Source organism: Ctenocephalides felis, unplaced genomic scaffold (genome assembly GCF_003426905.1).
Source record: "Ctenocephalides felis isolate EL2017-DRISC unplaced genomic scaffold, ASM342690v1 CF-g0.4_SCAFFOLD_03570, whole genome shotgun sequence".
In the NCBI taxonomy this organism is placed as follows: Eukaryota; Metazoa; Arthropoda; class Insecta; order Siphonaptera; family Pulicidae; genus Ctenocephalides; species Ctenocephalides felis.
This window is the reverse complement of record NW_020539724.1, coordinates 10,161,245-10,178,082: the sequence shown is the minus strand read 5'-3', so window position 1 is coordinate 10,178,082 and position 16,838 is coordinate 10,161,245. Positions and strand designations below refer to the sequence as shown.

At 31.2% G+C, this 16,838-nt stretch overlaps 5 protein-coding genes across 5 annotated transcripts; 4 read left to right on the top strand and 1 right to left on the bottom strand.

The window, feature by feature from the left end:
- Positions 1 to 74: 74 nt before the first annotated feature.
- On the top strand, positions 75 to 4,858 carry LOC113383200 (citron Rho-interacting kinase-like). Its single transcript, XM_026621446.1, has 15 exons — positions 75 to 401; positions 466 to 563; positions 631 to 789; positions 857 to 1,059; positions 1,215 to 1,365; positions 1,433 to 1,705; positions 1,769 to 2,125; positions 2,350 to 2,427; positions 2,858 to 3,133; positions 3,216 to 3,470; positions 3,548 to 3,712; positions 3,792 to 3,986; positions 4,046 to 4,270; positions 4,342 to 4,453; positions 4,530 to 4,858. The coding sequence occupies exons 1-15, from the start codon at positions 197 to 199 to the stop codon at positions 4,856 to 4,858; spliced, it is 3,081 nt and encodes a 1,026-aa protein (XP_026477231.1). The 5' UTR covers positions 75 to 196.
- Positions 4,354 to 5,711, top strand: LOC113382716 (kinesin-like protein KIF15). Its single transcript, XM_026620946.1, has 3 exons — positions 4,354 to 4,822; positions 4,937 to 5,157; positions 5,270 to 5,711. Exons 2-3 carry the CDS (start codon positions 4,946 to 4,948, stop codon positions 5,694 to 5,696), a joined length of 639 nt encoding a protein of 212 aa, XP_026476731.1. The 5' UTR covers positions 4,354 to 4,822; positions 4,937 to 4,945; the 3' UTR covers positions 5,697 to 5,711.
- A 34-nt stretch (positions 5,712 to 5,745) lies between these two features.
- Positions 5,746 to 6,439, top strand: LOC113383199 (citron Rho-interacting kinase-like). The gene is made up of 4 exons (XM_026621444.1): positions 5,746 to 5,803; positions 5,898 to 6,144; positions 6,255 to 6,333; positions 6,389 to 6,439. Exons 1-4 carry the CDS (start codon positions 5,785 to 5,787, stop codon positions 6,437 to 6,439), a joined length of 396 nt encoding a protein of 131 aa, XP_026477229.1. The 5' UTR covers positions 5,746 to 5,784.
- LOC113382713 (citron Rho-interacting kinase-like) lies at positions 6,364 to 8,641 on the top strand. The gene is made up of 3 exons (XM_026620942.1): positions 6,364 to 6,498; positions 6,573 to 6,752; positions 6,938 to 8,641. The coding sequence occupies exons 1-3, from the start codon at positions 6,439 to 6,441 to the stop codon at positions 8,492 to 8,494; spliced, it is 1,797 nt and encodes a 598-aa protein (XP_026476727.1). The 5' UTR covers positions 6,364 to 6,438; the 3' UTR covers positions 8,495 to 8,641.
- Positions 8,642 to 8,988: 347 nt separating this feature from the next.
- Positions 8,989 to 16,548, bottom strand: LOC113383198 (extracellular signal-regulated kinase 2-like). Its single transcript, XM_026621443.1, has 10 exons — positions 16,461 to 16,548; positions 13,669 to 13,846; positions 12,511 to 12,612; positions 11,280 to 11,384; positions 11,069 to 11,212; positions 10,867 to 11,006; positions 10,572 to 10,761; positions 9,971 to 10,301; positions 9,543 to 9,848; positions 8,989 to 9,336 (listed from the first exon to the last, which is right to left on the bottom strand). The coding sequence occupies exons 1-10, from the start codon at positions 16,546 to 16,548 to the stop codon at positions 8,989 to 8,991; spliced, it is 1,932 nt and encodes a 643-aa protein (XP_026477228.1).
- Positions 16,549 to 16,838: the final 290 nt, after the last annotated feature.

The following is a 16,838-nucleotide window of genomic DNA, read 5'->3' as shown; positions in this document are numbered from 1 at the left end:
ACTAACTTCACGTTGAACTTGCAATTTATACCTGTTTGTGCTTTTTTAGCCCTATGCTTAGTTTTGACGGTTGATAACTGTTGACTATATGCTAAAATATGACTGTTATGCAGTGAATTGGTGATTTTATATGTAATTAAAATGTACAAACATTGAAACAAACAATAAATAAAAGTGGAGAATAAATATAAATACAATGGAGCCCTTAAAAGAAGCAATTAGTGTGCGTTCAGCTCGTTTGAACAATCATGTTCTGGGCAGAAATATTAACAATGCATCTGCTTCTATGAAATGTGTTGCAAGGGAAGGACTTTTGGATGCCCTAATGGCCTTATACGATGAATGCAATTCTGATATATTAAAAAAATCTGATAAGAACATAGCCTTATTTGTAGATAAATGTAATCTTAATTCTCTTTTCACACAATATTGCTTTATGATTCTAAACCTTGTTAAATTTTCTAGATCGAAGTACAATTTTGGACCTTAAAAGACTCAGGGTTAACATAGGTGATTTCGAAGTAAAGAATATTATAGGCCGTGGTCATTTTGGAGAAGTTCATGTAAATAATATATGCCTTCAGTATAATCTCAATAGCTTTAAATTTAATATACAAATATTATTCTAAGGTTGTTAGAGAGAAACAAACAGGAGATGTCTATGCAATGAAAACTTTACGAAAATGTGATTCACTAGGAAAAAATAATATCAGTTTTTATGAAGAGGAGCGTGATATTATGGCCAATAATCAAAGTCCTTGGCTTACTAGTCTCCAATATGCTTTTCAGGTATTATCACAATTAATCTTATAATTTTATTGTATTTATTATGTGACATATATATAATTTATCATAGGATATGGCTCATTTATATTTGGTTATGGAATTTCATCCTGGTGGTGATCTTCTGGGATTATTAGAAAGACGTGGAAATGGTTCTGGTATTGGAGAAGCTGCCTCAAAGTTTTATCTTGCTGAACTAGCTTTGGCTATTCATGCCTTGCATTGTATGGGATATGTGCACAGAGATGTTAAACCCGATAATGTTCTTTTAGATAGGTATGATCTTAAAAATCAAGTTAATGAGATTTTATAAATGTTTTCAGGCTCACATTCTAAAGTGTCTAATGTGTCATTTCCAATTTGGCTATTTTTTAAATGTTAGCTGAAGAAAATAACCCCTGTTTATGGAGTTTAATTGTATTATTTTTTAGATGTGGGCATTTAAAGTTGGCAGATTTTGGCTCAGCATCTAAATTGAATTCATCAGGTTTTGTAACTAGTGCGATGCCGGCTGGCACTCCAGATTACATTGCCCCAGAAGTTTTAGTGGCTGTAGAAAGTTCAAAGACTGATAAATATGGGGTTTGTGTCAATGCATTTAAATAATCATAATTTTGTTTCTTGAATAATAATTAAGTCGATATTTTAGATATCTTGCGATTATTGGTCATTAGGTGTAGTTGCTTATGAATTATTAACAGGCAGAACACCATTTAGTTCTGAAGCAATTGCAAGTACTTATAGTAAAATAATGAATCATAAAAATGCTGCAAGTGATCTCATTTTTCCTGAAGAAACCTCAAAAGAATATTCTTCTTTTGTGAAAGGTTTATTGACTGACTGTAAAAGTAGATTAACATACCCTAAAATAGTATCACATGAATTATTTCAAGATGTTATTTGGGATAAGTTGAGAGAACAGGTATGTATTTTTATTAAACTAGAGAATTTTGAATATATATTCAACATTTTTATTTTATCTTAGGTTCCACCTTTTGTGCCTATAGTAAATGGTTGTGATGACACATCTAATTTTGAGGAATTCACTCACAAACCTTCTCAACCATCAATAGAGAATTTTCGCACAAAAACTCAGTTCAATGGTAGAAATTTGCCATTCATTGGGTTCACTTACATTCATAATTTGGACAATGATATTTTGTCAAGTGTACAATCGAAAACATATGTTGATTTAAATGTAACACTAAACAAAAATGTTGAAAAACCACTTGAGAGTACTTCTAGAGAGCGCAAAACTATTGAAGGATTGCAAGAACGATTAATCAAGGCAGAAAGACACAGTCAGGATGCAGAAGCTTTGGAAAGAAGGCTTGCCGAAAAGGTATTGCTAATAAATAAATAATTTTTAAGTTAAAAGTTTTTGAATGCAAATAAATTTATTATTGCAATGAGCTATAAAAGTAAATGCTATAATTATGTTGTAAATATTATTTACTCATAATATTAATGCCAAAATAATATAGTAAATAAATAATTGCTTTGTGATGGTAATGTAGTTATTAGTTATATATTTATTTATTCATATTTAATTATCAATTATTATAGGTCAAAAGAGTTGAATCTGCAGAAGCAATCCGCGATAGGCTGGAAAGAGAATTATCTACATATAAAAATGATAATAAGGTAGTTCACATAATTTTTTTTCCCATAAAAATATTTATTCAAAATAGAGCAAAACTATTAATGAATTAGAATTGAATAGCATCCATATCAAAATACAACTTGATTTGATGTAAATATTTTGATTTATAGATGTGTGAATTAAATTGTTGAAATTAAACTATAGATAAATAGAAATAGATAATCCAATATCTGTGTTGGTGACATTGTTTATAAAATTATTGCATATTATTTCTGTGAGAAACATAACTTTGTGGTGGGATAATTTGCAAGCATTAATTAATTGGAATTTACACATAGCAGTTAAAAAAAATTGATGTGCATTATTTGCTATATTTTAATGAAGCATTTTCTGTATGCTTTCATATAATGAATAATTTATTTGTTTTTGAAAGTAAGAATTTATTTTAACTTCTTGTTAATATATTTTAAGAATATGAAACGGATGTTAGATATGGAAAGAAAGGAACGTAAAGCATTTGAAGGACAAGCTCTTGAGTTGATTGCTTCTACAAAAGCGAAATGGGAATTGAATGGAAACGCAAGGATAGCAGCTTTAACAAAAGATTTGAATCAACGAGAAGAAAAGATTAAAGAGATGGATACTGCTAATGGTGCTCTGGCAGCAAGATTAGAACGAGCTCAAAAGGATTTGCAAGATAAAGTTAAAGAACTTGAAAGAATTAAAAATATACAACTAGAGTGCAAGGTTTTTATTAATTTAACAAAAATTAAATCAATATTTCATATAATTTCATTAAAATAAGCTAAGTCATTTAATTTGTTTATAGAATACTATTGCTAAGGCTCAAGAGCGCTCCAGACAAAGCATTATGGGTGCTGAGATGCGTTTCGAGACCATAAATGCAGAAAATCGCCAGAAGGTTGAAGATTTACAAAAGAAACTTGATGCTGAGAAGAAAAATAGAAGAGAAATTGAAAAGAAATGTTTTGAATTTGAGCAGAAAGAAAAGCAATACAGCAAGGAATTGCATTCTTGCAGAGATAAAATTTTAAAATATGAATCAAGTATTAAAGAGTTAGAGGTAATGTTTATAATATGCTTTAAATTTAATTAAATATGTGTTTAAACACTATTTGAATGAATGTTTCTTAATTTAAGGCACAATTAGAGGATTTGCAGCCCTTACAAGAACAAATGCCTCAACTGATGAAGAAAATCCAGGATCTTCAAGCTGAACGCAAAGATATTGTAAAGTTTAAAGATATGGAAGAAGTATTGAAAAGAGAAAGAATGGAATTAGAAAATTTACAGAAACAAGTCAAGGTATAATAAATAGTTTCTTAATATATGAATAATATTGTTGGCATAAGACATATAAATTTGGTAATTATATTATCTCCAGGTCTTGAAAAATGACTTGACACACAGTCAAAATTCATTAGAGCGCCATGAAACATCATTGACTGTACGCAATAAGCAAAAGGACACTCTTATTGAAAATTTAAGAGAGGAACTTAAAACAGCAGCTGCTGAAAAGGAACGCTTGCAACAGCGTTTACAAGCAGTAGTGGATAGTGACGAAATTAATAAAGCTAAAGTAAGTACTTATTTTAGCTGACTAATTGAAGTCATTAACTATATTTCTATTGCTTTTAGATAAAAGGCTTAGAACAAATGTTATCTCAATTAGAATCTGAACTTGAAAATATTGAAAAAGCCGATAAGTATTCAAATATGAAATTCTCATCTGAATCTCCACAAAAATCAATGTTTTTACAAGAACAAATTAAAAGACTAGAAGAGCAATTGAAAAATGCCACTGAGCAAGCAGCATTGGAAAAACAAAATGCCAAAGTTGCCAATTCTGCTCTGTGGAAAAAGGTAATTAAATGTATATATTTTTTCAATTCTTAGTTATGCCATTAATCTAATTATTATTAATTAAATTCTAGGAGAAGGAATTATCAGAAAGTGATCTAGACAAACGTATAACACAACGTGAATTGAAACAACTTGAAGAAAAGCTTAAAACTATTACTGAAGAAAAACGGAAATTAATTGAACGTATGTCTTCAGAGAAATCAGAAAATGAGGAAATTGTGAAAGGAACATGTTAAAAACATTGCACTTCTTAAAACAGAACTAGAACAACAAAAATCTCAATCAGAAAAATTACAAAGGCGACTAGATGCCTACCAGAACAAGAGTGATGCTGAAAAGAACAGTTTCAGTAAATGCCAAGCTGACTTGAGTGAATGCAAGTCTCAGAATCTTATTTTGAAGGCTGAAATAAGAAAAAATGAAAGCGCTATTAAATGTTTAGACAATGAGATTGCTCGATTGAAGGAAATTTGTTCAGTTAAAGAAGAGGAAGTGAAAAGCATTGAAGATTTCTACAAGGATCAAAAGAGGGATTATGATAATTTGAAAATAGTAAGATTTATATCATCATATCCATATTATTATTAAATAATTAAAATATGTTATTTGTTTTATCATTCAACAGTAAAAATACAAATCAAGATAATCATATATTTATTTAAACAGAATAATTCAATGCTGAAAGAAGCTTGTGCCATGATGGAAGATCAATTGCAACAACTTGAAGCTCTTTGTGATGGTCATGAAGAGCGTGCTGAATCATTGCAAGCTAGAATTGCTGAATATGAATCTAACACAGACACAAAGCGAGAAGAAATTCTACAAGCAAAACGGCAATTCAATGAAGAACGTAGTTTGAGACTAATTGCTGAAAAGAGATGTGAAAGGTACATAATAATAAAATAAACTAATATTTATATCAAATTTTATATTGGTTTATGTAAGTGTTCACAATTTTCAAATAGTTGTTTTAACACTGCATTTTGATGATATTGGCAGGTTGCAAAATGATTTGAGTGAATTCAGAGAATCTATGACATTGACTTCAAACCAACTTGGAGAAGAAAAAGATAGAAATGAAATCCTAGAAACACAACTATCAGATAACATGCAATTAATTTCTTCACTAGAATCATCTTTACAAAATGAAAAACGTCACCATGAGGCTCTGACCTCTGAACTGAACATGGTGAAAGAAGAATCATCAAGACATTTAACCATGATGTATTCTACAAAAGAAGAAATGACAAGACTGAGAACAGAAATGCAAGAAAAATTAATTTTAATAGATTCACTAACTGCTCATATTAACGAGCTTGAGGATTCTCTTACTGAGCTTAGAGTTTTCTATCAACATCGTGAGGTCAAATCTGAAGCCACATTGCAACAATACACAAAACTTATTGATCTGCTCAGACGAAGCTAGAAGATGGTAACAAGAAAAAAAATCTTTCAGTGATAAACTTTTTGGTGTTTCTAAGAAGGAAAACATTGCACCAATCAACGTTTTACCAATGAATTATAGAGAATTAGGTAATTATGTACTGCCCTTTAAAAATATTATTTTTTATATAATACACATAATTTAAGGAAATTTAATAATACTGTTGAATGATTTGTTTTGCAGAAGCAAGTCTTGCCAGGGAGCAGGCAAAGAATAGAACACTTTCTGAACAATTGTTGGAAGCAAAGTCCCAACTTCTTGGTGCTAAAGGTGAAATGTTGTCTCTGGTCACTGATTCTGAATCAGCATTAATCACATCACCTCGAACTAAGATTGCTTTGCAAGAAATTGTTCAAAGTCCTTCATCAAGAAATGCAGAATTTCAAAGGCAACCTTCTAAATTGAGAATGCTTCACAATATACCACACAGGTGATAATAAAAATAATATTGCCAAACTTATTAAATATCATTTATAGATAAAGAATAGATGTGATTTATCAATTCGATTATTGTAATATTTGTATTTATTGTTCCTTTAGATTTGAGCACAAATTGTGTAAACGTTCCGCACGCTGTCCAGCCTGTCCTGGACCATTGCCATTCGGTCGACAAGTTTCGGCGTGTTTAGAATGCGGTATTATGTGCCATCACAAATGCTGCCATTTATTGCCAGCAACTTGTGGCTTGCCAAACACATTTGCTAAACATTTCGGTGAAACCCTGATGAAGGAAAAGGAAGTTCAAGAAAAATCTGAAGAACGCCTTAAGATTGTTGATTCTGAGGTAAGATAAGTTGATTAACAAATATTTATATCCTTTTGTTTTCTTCTTTTGGGCTAAATTAATGTTGTTTCCAGATCTCCAAAGGAGGATGGGTTAAATTGCCGCAAAGAAATAATTCTAATTGGGAACGAAAATATATTCAACTTGTGGGAAGTGACATTCATGTTTATGCAAATGAACCGTCCGGAAAATCAGAACCAGCTACTACCATACAACTCAGACAAGATAATAGCTGCACTGTTGTCACTCCCGAGGTATGTAATAGATTTTAAGATAGGATACCAACTTATTTCAGGTTATTTCATTTAAAAATTAACCATATTCAGGATTTTTTTGAAAATTTTATTGTTATATATGTTCTGTAGTTTTCAGTTTTAAAGAAAATGCATATATTTACCTAGTCATTAGGCTAATGCGGCATAAAAATATTAATTTCTAGGTTTCTGAAACCGACGTTAACAATACCGCGCGAAGCGATTTGCCGTTTATTATCAAAATTGAATTGATACCTACAACAACATGCTGGCCAGCTACTACCCATTTAATTATGGCTTTGTCTCCTGAAGAAAAATCACAATGGCTCTCGGCTTTACAATCCTGTCTAGGAGATGCTTGCGTCGCTAGGAAATATACTGGATCAAAATACATTCAATTCAAAGATTACAAAATGGTCTTAGATGTTAACTGTGCAATTGAAGTAAATGGAAATGGCATTTTAATAGGTGCTGAAGAAGGATTATATTCTTATCAAATGGGAAATAAACCAGTAAATATTACTGGTGTTGTGAAGGTGTATCAGATAGCATTTGTTAGAAGCATCAATATGGCTTTATTAATTTGTGGAGAAGATAGGAAACTTGTTTCTGCAGATTTGCGGCATTTAGAAAGTTTGGCACAGAGATCAGCTTGTGTTGAACCTCATTTAGATGTCTCTGATATTAATTTTGCCAATCAAGCTAATGAATGTTGCCATTTGTTCCAAGCGTCTGATCCTCCAAAATCTAGCAATGAAAGCTCTTTACTTTGTGCAGCAACACCAACACATCTGCTTATATTTAAGTATGATAAATTATCATCTGAATATGTAGCTGTCAAGATTTTAGATACATCTGAACCAATATCTAGTGTCTTGTTTACTGAAAATACGATTATGGTTTGTGCTCATAAGTTCTTTGAGATTAACACAGATGATTACACAGCTGAAGAATTTTTGGATTCCACTGATACAACATTGAGCCATGTTATTTTTGCACACAAACGAAAATCTTTCCCAATAACTGTTTTAGCTATATCTTCTGATGAATACTTGTTATGCTTTAATGAGTTTGGTGTTTTTGTTGATGATGTTGGCCGAAGATCAAGATCTCAAGATATCTTATGGAGTCATATACCTATATCATTCACTTATCGTAAGCCTTATTTATTCATAGTACACTACAGCACAGTTGAGGTCATCAGAATTAGTAATGAATCTTTCAATGCTCCACCAGATGCAGAAGATTATCACAATTATCCTCCCCAAGTTTTTATTGAATTAAAAAATCCGAGATATTTAGGAAATTCCAGTTCCAAAGGATCCATTTATGCTCTCAATGCTTTAAATACTGGTCCAGAAATAGTGAAATTAGAAGGAGGACTTATAATTAGAAATGATTACACCTTTGACACTATAGATGGTAGTTCAGATGTAGGAAGTGTCGCCGATTCAAACAATCTCGTTGAACCTATTTATGCTCAAATTAATCCAAAAACCAAAGGCCATGTGAGAAGAAAATCTGAAGGCAAGCCAATCACAAATGTTTCTAAAACAAATAGAAATAGTGGCATTAATATGGATTGTGAAGAACAATCAGATGATAGCTATGATAGTAGCATAGGGAGGGAGTTGGATGCATTAAATGCAGAACAATACTCAAGTCAGGAATCTATAACTACTGCAGAAGCTGGAGAATCTGACAAAAAAGTGAGGTTTGTAAAGAAGCAAACTGAGCTTTGAGATGTTTTTGTGATTTTAAAATATGACAAACTTTATATAGTTCGTTCAGCTTTTATCAAGTTTAGTGTAAGAATTAATTAACATAGAGGATCTGTTATTTTTAGATCTGTCTTATGAATTGTGCTAATTAATATATAATTTTGTATTGATAGGATATAATAAACGTATTTAACTAAAGATCCTAAAATTTTTATTACTTTTTTATGAAGTTCCTACTTATATCCTATATCAGTAATAAATGTGCGGTTCAAGTCAATAACAATTTATTTATTCTTCAAAGCAATTACAAATTCTATTTACACAAAATATTTAGAAGTAATAAATAAAATTATATTGATTGAAATCACACTCAAATAAAATGTACAAATTCACACATCACATTCTTTTTTCAGTGCATAAAACGCGTTTGTACCAAAACTATTCATTAAAATAATACAAATATAAAGTAGTGTTATAAAATATTTTATACATATCACTTTTTTGTAAAGGCTTTTTTATCGCACACCCGACCGTAAATTCCTGGTTAACTCGTGCAGGGCGCTCTCCGTTATCACTCCATAATCTTTGTACTGATAATACTGCTGACCTTCATCTGCTGATACACTGGAATATTTCTTCTGTCTGATGCTATAACGTGAAGCTGGTTCTAGATTATGATTAGAAGCACAGTTTCTTGAAACTGATGTCCTGATGTAATGGTTTGCCTCAGCTTTTGTGTGTCTATCGTTAGTTGAATGTCGTCGGATGCGTTCTTTTAGTTTGGTTTCATTGTGATCGCCATGGTTATAAATCACTTCTAGTTTCGATCGCATGTTCGAATCGCTCGATCTAGTTTGTGATCGCTGAAAATAGATGGGAAAATTAAAGAAAATATAAAACAATTTTATGAGCTATTAGTACAAACACTTACAGATTGGCCTGTATCGTGGTTGCAATATGCAAAAGATTTGGGTTAATGATAATTATAGTATTATTTGCATACTTTTGGATCAAAATTACATGATTCAACAAATTTCGAAGTGATCTGTTTTTAAAGAAAAGAACTTACCGGATATGATATGGGTGTAGCCAAGTTCAGTTGACTGAATCCATGCTGCATTCTTCCAATATCTCCTGCTGCTGGTGTCATATTTGCTCCTTCTGTGTAGTCAACTCGTCGTTTGCAATAAATTTTCGGCTCAGAATGAACAACATTGCTCGATTTGCTCGACATGGACTTTCTAATAGGAGTTATTCCCTGCTTATGATTTCTTTCATATGTGGTAGTCGCTGCAGATTTGGCAGTAGGTTGCCTTTGTTGAGTTTGGCTGCTGGTTAGTCTTCCTTGAGTCATGTGCATGGAGTTATCATCAATCTGGAAACGGAGGAGTAATATTAATAAATGGTGTACAAATAAAACACTGGATGGTATGAATAATTCTGTCCAAATGGTAAATACTACTCATTTATTTTTAAATTCAATCAATTATTGTTTACCATCGATGTATTACTTCTCTTGACAACTGTTTGTGGTCTGTGAAGCGTAGTTTGATACTCAGCCTGCTCTCTTCTCGGCCTCAAAATTAAAGACCTTTGTCTGGTTGGAGGAGGTGGTTGTTGGGGCGCGGTTGGTATCATTCTTTGGTTAGATATTGTCAATCTCTGATTTCTAATTGATATTTTTGGGGTTGTAGATAAATGTCCACCACCAGTATTTATGTATTCATATAATTTGTTTCGGTAGTCATCCACTGAAAGTTGGACATCATCTCTTAGTGGCGGTACTACGTTGTAAGGCATAATCATTTCTCCTGATTTTCTGTAGAATCTGCTGCAAAATTAAATAGCATGGGTAAAAAATAGTTAAAGTTTATTAAAAAACTTATTGATTGTGATGATTATTTGGAGCACATTACATAAAATGTTTTCAAACGAATTTTTGTTTGTTTTACTTAATGAAGTCGTATAAGAACTTACATAATGTCCAATCCCATGAAATAGAAAAGCTCATTTAAGCAATTAAAAAACGAATATTATATTAATGTACTAAGTAATTTCTCTAATTACCAATTTATTTAAATATGTGATATTCTTTTACCTCCTTACGTATTCGTGCTCCAAAGCCTCCGAAGCAGTTAGTCGATGATTCGGATTAAGGACAATTAATGATTCTACTAAATCTCTGGCATCTTCTGGGTAACCTTCCATAAGAGAATGTAAAGATCTGTCTGGTGTAGGCTGAGTTGACACCAGGGCGCTTCCATAACCAGAACAAACGCTTATTATATCTGTAATGATACTGAATTTACAATAAACATAAAAATGACAAAAACAACGCAAGGAATAAAATATAATAATTATATATAGTTGTTTATTCTTGTTATGAATTATACCTTCTTGACTAGGTGTTGGTAAAGCTGCCATAATTTTTTCCACTTGGTTGATGGTGCTGTTTCCTTGGAAAAGTGGTTTTCCACGTAACATTTCGCCTAAAATGCATCCTAAGCTCCACATGTCAACACATTTGGTATATCTGAGAAAGGATGAAAAATAATTAATTTATCTATTTAATAATTTTTTTATCATTAAGCTTACTTTTTGCTAGCGGTTAGAATTTCTGGAGCCCGATACCATCTTGTGGCAACATAATTTGTGAGAGTTGGGTCCACTTCCATTTCTCCATCCATATTGTCTTTGTGATTTACACTTCGGGCCAACCCGAAATCAGCTATTTTGGCTCTAAAAAAAGGAATGATAATTTTAAACGATTTTTTATTTTAAAAATATTATAATGTATGTAGATTACCTGCACGAGCTGTCCAATAAAACGTTGGAAGGTTTTTGATCCCTGTGTATTACGTTGCCTGAATGGATATATCGAGTAGCGCTCAACATTTGGTACATGATGTATCTGAAAAATAAGAAAGAATTATAGATGCTTAAATAAAAATAAGTTAGATTATTTCTACAGAATATTAACTTCATAAAGATTTATTTTTCTTCAAGAGTAGATGCTAAAAATATACAAGTTTCTGCCAAATTTCTGTAATTAGAGCATGATAAGGATCACGACTCATAGTAATTATTTCGAAACGGCTCGATTTGGTATATCCTCAATAATTCTTTTCGACCTTGTTCTCTTATCGTGAAAATTATACTTGGATATGTTTTTCATTGATTTTTCGTGGCGTGTATTTCATATCGATATTAGCAATCGTAATAAACAGCACGAATGATCAGGCGATATAACGTGCTATCCTGTTTTACAGATGAATATTTTTTAAATTTGTTTCATCTAGGAAATAACTGGAAATCTAGAAATAATATTTAACTTCCCGTAGGGTAAAATTATTATATATCTTTACGTTTTAAAACCTTCTGAACATTTTGGCATACCTTAAAAAAATGGATGTAATGGAATGTGTGTGTGTGTGCGGATGCAAATTTTCATCGACGATTTTGGGAACACGGTTTAACCGATTTCAATTATTCAAAAAGCATTCGATTGCTCTTGATAAGGAGACGTGCTGATTAGTTTTTGGCATAGGCAGGTATAGCCGGTTCGAAGATACGGTGCAAAAAGTGCCACGTCAGATATTTTATAGAGATTTTAACAATAAGTATAAATTTTGTTTACATTCCTATGGGTTCCGTACCAATGTTTATCAGTTAGACGGCGACGCGGCGCTTACGCGATTTTATATTTCGTCTCTATGCAGTTAAAGCAGTACGATTGCTTTGAAAAAAAGTTCAAAATTTCCAAAATATTTCAAATTAAAGAAAACATTTTGTTTCAAAAAGTCTTTTTTTTCTAAAAAAGTCAATTTTCGTCAAAAATTTATAGTATCTCAAAAATATAATTTTTTCAAAGTAAAAATTTTTCAAAAATGTTAATCTTTTTTGGACTGCGATACACCCCCCGCCCCAATTTATTCATATACCATCAATCGATTTGTGCTGATTTAGTAATTTTGTATATGTAAGTAATTTATTTTGACCATGTCACGATGAGTTATTATATAAATTGTTCTACTGACCTTTTGTGGATGTCTTTGAGAATGTTTCCCCTTTTGATGACATTGTGAAGATCCGTTTCCATGTATTCGAAGCCAAGGTATATGTCCTGGTTATTGATTGCTCTGTAAATTATTTTATATTTATGAGGCAAAAAATAGATAAGAAATGTAATTATTATCTAGGGTATATAAATCATTCTTATGTGTCAGAATAAATAATTTCTAAGTAATATTTGGAGCGAAAATGTTTAATATACTCCAGATGACGAATAATTGTCAATTTAAAGACATTATTAACTTCCCGTAGGGCAAGTTATAGTAATCGCAAAAAAATCGAAAATGAAAATTTTTATATATCTTTACGTTTCAGAGGTTTCTGAATATTTTGGCATACCTTAGAAAAAAAATGATGTATGTGTGTGTGTATATGTGTGCGGATACAAATTTTCGTCGAGAATTTCGGGAACACCGATCAACCGATTTGAATAATTCAAAAAACATTCGATTCGTATTGATAAGGAGACGTGCTGATTAGTTTTTGGCAAAGGCAGGTCTAGCCGTTCCGAAGACACGGGGCAAAAAGTGCCAAAAACGGTAACTCAGTTTTTAAGAGAATGGAGCGTCCGATTTTAATAATTCGAAAAACATTTTACTTGTATTTACAAGATGAAGAACTGATCAAATTTTCACGAAGGCAGGTCTAGCGGTTTCGGAGATCTAATAAAAAAAGTAAAAATAAATGCCATTTGGCGGTCAAAAATAATCATTAGACACATGCACATCAAATTATCAGATATTTTATAGAGATTTTAACAATAAGTATAAATTTTGTTTACATTCCTATGGGTTCCGTACCAATGTTTATCCGTTAGACGGCGACGCGGCGTTTATGCGCATTGATATTTCGTCTCTATGCAGTTAAAGCAGTACGATTGCTTTGAAAAAAAGTTCAGAATTTTCAAAATATTTCAAAATAAATTTTTCTTTAAAAAGTCTTTTTTTTCAAAAAAAAAGTAAATTTTTGTCAAAAATTTATAGTTTTTCAGAAATCTGATTTTTTCAGAGTAAATTTTTAATGTTTTTCGAAATCGTTTAGCCCCAGTAGTACGATTAAGTATCTCATTATCTTTTGATTTATTACAGGGGACAAAACTTTTATTATTCGTTTCAGGTATTTACCTGTGTATACTGTACAATCTCACGATATTAGGGTGATCTTTAAATGCTTGCAGGAACATGATTTCCCTAAAAGTTCTTTGGGCGTCCGTGGGGTTTCGAAAGGCATCGTAAATTTTCTTCAGAGCTATCACCTCCCTGGATTTCCTATCCATCGCTTTCCAAACAATCCCATAAGCACCTGGGGAAATGGAAATATTAATAATAATAAACAATTATTATATACGATCATTATTACTACTGGTATATTTATATTTAATTAAAAATTGAGTGGAATTTTTCTGATGGCAAGTTGCAGCTAAAATTAAGTTTCATTAAAGCAATTAAATGCCTGATATTATAATTAGTAGCTATCGATTTTCCCTATTTCGATGCTAGTGCCAGTTGACAAATCAAATATTTATGCCAAACAATATTGTATTTAAGAATCAAACTTGATTGTGCCTTAAGGCGAATTGCTGGAACTTCCAGTACCGTAACGAAATGTTCGAGGAATATTGAATGTAATAAAAAAATGAGTTAGTCTTAATCATTTATATATATATATATATATATATTTAGGGTGGTCCTTAATATGGACATTTTCGAATTTCCTTGCTCCCAAGGGCTCAAATGGTTCCAAATTGATGAAAAACAAATCTCTGAGAGTTTTAGCTCTTAATATTAACTTTTAGATAGTGCGCAAATCAATCAAACTTTGTATGGTAAGAGCATAGAAAAAATTTGGAAAATTAAAAAAAAAATTTTTTAGGCATAACTTAGCGACAAATGAATTCAAATTTTTGAAATTTTTTCATATATTACTTTTCTCAAGTATTATTTAATTTGGGTATTTTATTTTGATCTCGACTCGCACCTTGCTGATTTTTTTCATTCGTCGTGGAATCAAATGGATTAAAATCCTATTGTGTATATATTTCTGCTTTGTTATAGGAAAGTATTTGATGAAAATCTTATATCTGTTATTTGCGTGTTGACGTTTAACATTTATTCTCAATATAGGTACCAACCCGTGACATTGCCTCCTTATGACGTTAATGCGCTCAATTTATATCACTATTTCATGTTGATACACCAGGACAGGGCCAAACAAAAAAAGATAAAAAATATACAAATAAATTAAATTTAAACATATTTATTTAATATACAAAAATACAATGATTTAAGTTTGTACTATGCAAAAAATAGGACATTCTAATTGGCAACTAACTATAAACTCTATGCTATAAACATACTTATAAATTGCTTTTGCGTTGGTTGAATTTTGAAATAATTTTAAGAGACTTCAAAAATATATGCAAACGACTATAAAATTAATTTAAATTTATGTGCCCCCTTGGCCTAATGGTTAGAGCTATGGACTTCCTATCAGAACCAGAAGTGTTAGCTTCGAAACCCGTCTCGGGCACTCTGATTGCAACCAGAATTGACATCAACTATCACTTGAAAATGTATATCATAATGTTAATGCTATAATAAATGTATAGCAATAGGTTTCCAATAAAAAATTGATCGGTATTACAAAAATTGTAGTAATAAATTCGTCATGTAGAGATAGCCTTTGGGTTCCCAACAATAAATGAGCCACGTGGTCATTTGCTCATAGGACTCGTTAAGTTCTAATTGTTGTTGAATATAGATTTAATTTTTTTTATGAAATTTATGTTTATACATCCCTGTAGTGTATATCTAATGCGTTTATATACAAAATAAATAAGTATATATTTTTATTACCTTGAGCCTTACTGCATTTGCAAGTACAATGCAATAACGAGGAAGGTTAACACGATTGTATGATTCAAATAAAAACTTTTTCAATTTAATAAGACTTTCCTAGGAAGTATTCCAAAACATATATTATAAACGATTAATATATTCTACTAATGACGATAAAGCATTTTTTAACTTCCCGTAGGGTAGTTATAGTAATGGGCCGAAAATCGAAAATGAAAATTTTGCATTTCTCGACGTTTTGAAGGTTTCTGAAGTTTTTGGCATACCTCAGAAAAAATGAATATGTGTGTGTGTGTATGTATGTATGGATACCATTTTTCGTCCACGTTTTCGGGCGCACGGATCAACCCATTTGAATTGTTCAAAAAACATTTGATTCCTATTGATAAAGAGATGTGCTGATTAGTTTTTGACACAGGCAGGTCCAGCCGTTTCAGAGATACGGAGCAAAGTACAGAAAATAGAAATCGAGTTTTTGAGAGATAGGAGCATCGGATTTGATTGATCCAAAAAACGAATTTATATATCGAAAATAATTCAGATTTTAATTGTAATTCTGACTTAAGTTCTAATATACTTTGAACAAATATTTTCAACTTTGCAATTCAGTTTGTATAATTCTTATAAATATGAGACAATGTTACAATATTTATAATAATCTATTTGAAAACATTTAATATGCCTCGAGCATTTCGTTACGGTACGGGAAGTTCCAGCAATTTGCCTTAAGGCACGATGCCATACACACCACTAGTTTGTTTCTAATTTGTTAAAAAGTATAATAATTCGTGCTAAAATAAATAAAATAAATATTTTTTTATAATATTCAAAAGCTAATATTTTATATTACCATAACATGTAATAAAATAGTGATGTAAATAAAATTTAATTAAATATTAATTTTTATGTTTTTAGGTTTTTATGACACCTAATATTTATACAAAACAATGAGCAGAGATTGTTAACATATATATGAAGAAGAAAACATGACTAGCATAGACAAACAAGTATAAATTATTACTAGGTTCAATGTTTTCTTTTTCAATTAATTAATAATTTACCTTTTCCAATCCTCTTCCTAATATCAAATCTTTTCGCGATGTGATCATCAATTTCCACTGCTTTCTTCTTGTCATGGTTCTTGGACATGATCACCGTCGTCACAAAACTGGCCACATCAAAAACTAATTACTATAAAAAAGTAGAAAAAAAAACTTTCTATCAATTATTTCACGTCAGCCATGTGGATTATTAACTCGACCGATCGCTACGCGAATCATGAATGAGAGCTTAAAGCTGAGCTTTGAAGCTTTTGTTGTTGAATCGATCAGGCAACTAACATAATTCAAGTCGTAAGCACGCGTCCGAGATAATGATAATGAGATTTATTAACATAAATCGAAATATGATATAATTGATATAATATGAGCACTGTGATA

Excerpts from the sequence above, each read along its gene's own strand:
- LOC113383200 (XM_026621446.1), top strand. The coding sequence starts at position 197 with ATGGAGCCCTTAAAAGAAGCAATTAGTGTGCGTTCAGCTCGTTTGAAC. Across the intron at positions 402-465 it reads AGCCTTATTTGTAGATAAAT|ATCGAAGTACAATTTTGGAC; the intron begins GTAATCTTAATT and ends TAAATTTTCTAG. Across the intron at positions 3,987-4,045 it reads ACGAAATTAATAAAGCTAAA|ATAAAAGGCTTAGAACAAAT; the intron begins GTAAGTACTTAT and ends TATTGCTTTTAG.
- LOC113382716 (XM_026620946.1), top strand. The coding sequence starts at position 4,946 with ATGCTGAAAGAAGCTTGTGCCATGATGGAAGATCAATTGCAACAACTT. Across the intron at positions 5,158-5,269 it reads GCTGAAAAGAGATGTGAAAG|GTTGCAAAATGATTTGAGTG; the intron begins GTACATAATAAT and ends TGATATTGGCAG.
- LOC113383199 (XM_026621444.1), top strand. Across the intron at positions 6,145-6,254 it reads CTTCACAATATACCACACAG|ATTTGAGCACAAATTGTGTA; the intron begins GTGATAATAAAA and ends TTGTTCCTTTAG. Across the intron at positions 6,334-6,388 it reads CATTCGGTCGACAAGTTTCG|CAACTTGTGGCTTGCCAAAC; the intron begins GCGTGTTTAGAA and ends ATTTATTGCCAG.
- LOC113382713 (XM_026620942.1), top strand. The coding sequence starts at position 6,439 with ATGAAGGAAAAGGAAGTTCAAGAAAAATCTGAAGAACGCCTTAAGATT. Across the intron at positions 6,499-6,572 it reads TTAAGATTGTTGATTCTGAG|ATCTCCAAAGGAGGATGGGT; the intron begins GTAAGATAAGTT and ends TGTTGTTTCCAG. Across the intron at positions 6,753-6,937 it reads GCACTGTTGTCACTCCCGAG|GTTTCTGAAACCGACGTTAA; the intron begins GTATGTAATAGA and ends ATTAATTTCTAG.
- LOC113383198 (XM_026621443.1), bottom strand. The coding sequence starts at position 16,548 with ATGTCCAAGAACCATGACAAGAAGAAAGCAGTGGAAATTGATGATCAC. Across the intron at positions 11,007-11,068 it reads ATTCTAACCGCTAGCAAAAA|ATATACCAAATGTGTTGACA; the intron begins GTAAGCTTAATG and ends ATCCTTTCTCAG. Across the intron at positions 10,762-10,866 it reads ACCAACACCTAGTCAAGAAG|ATATAATAAGCGTTTGTTCT; the intron begins GTATAATTCATA and ends GTATCATTACAG.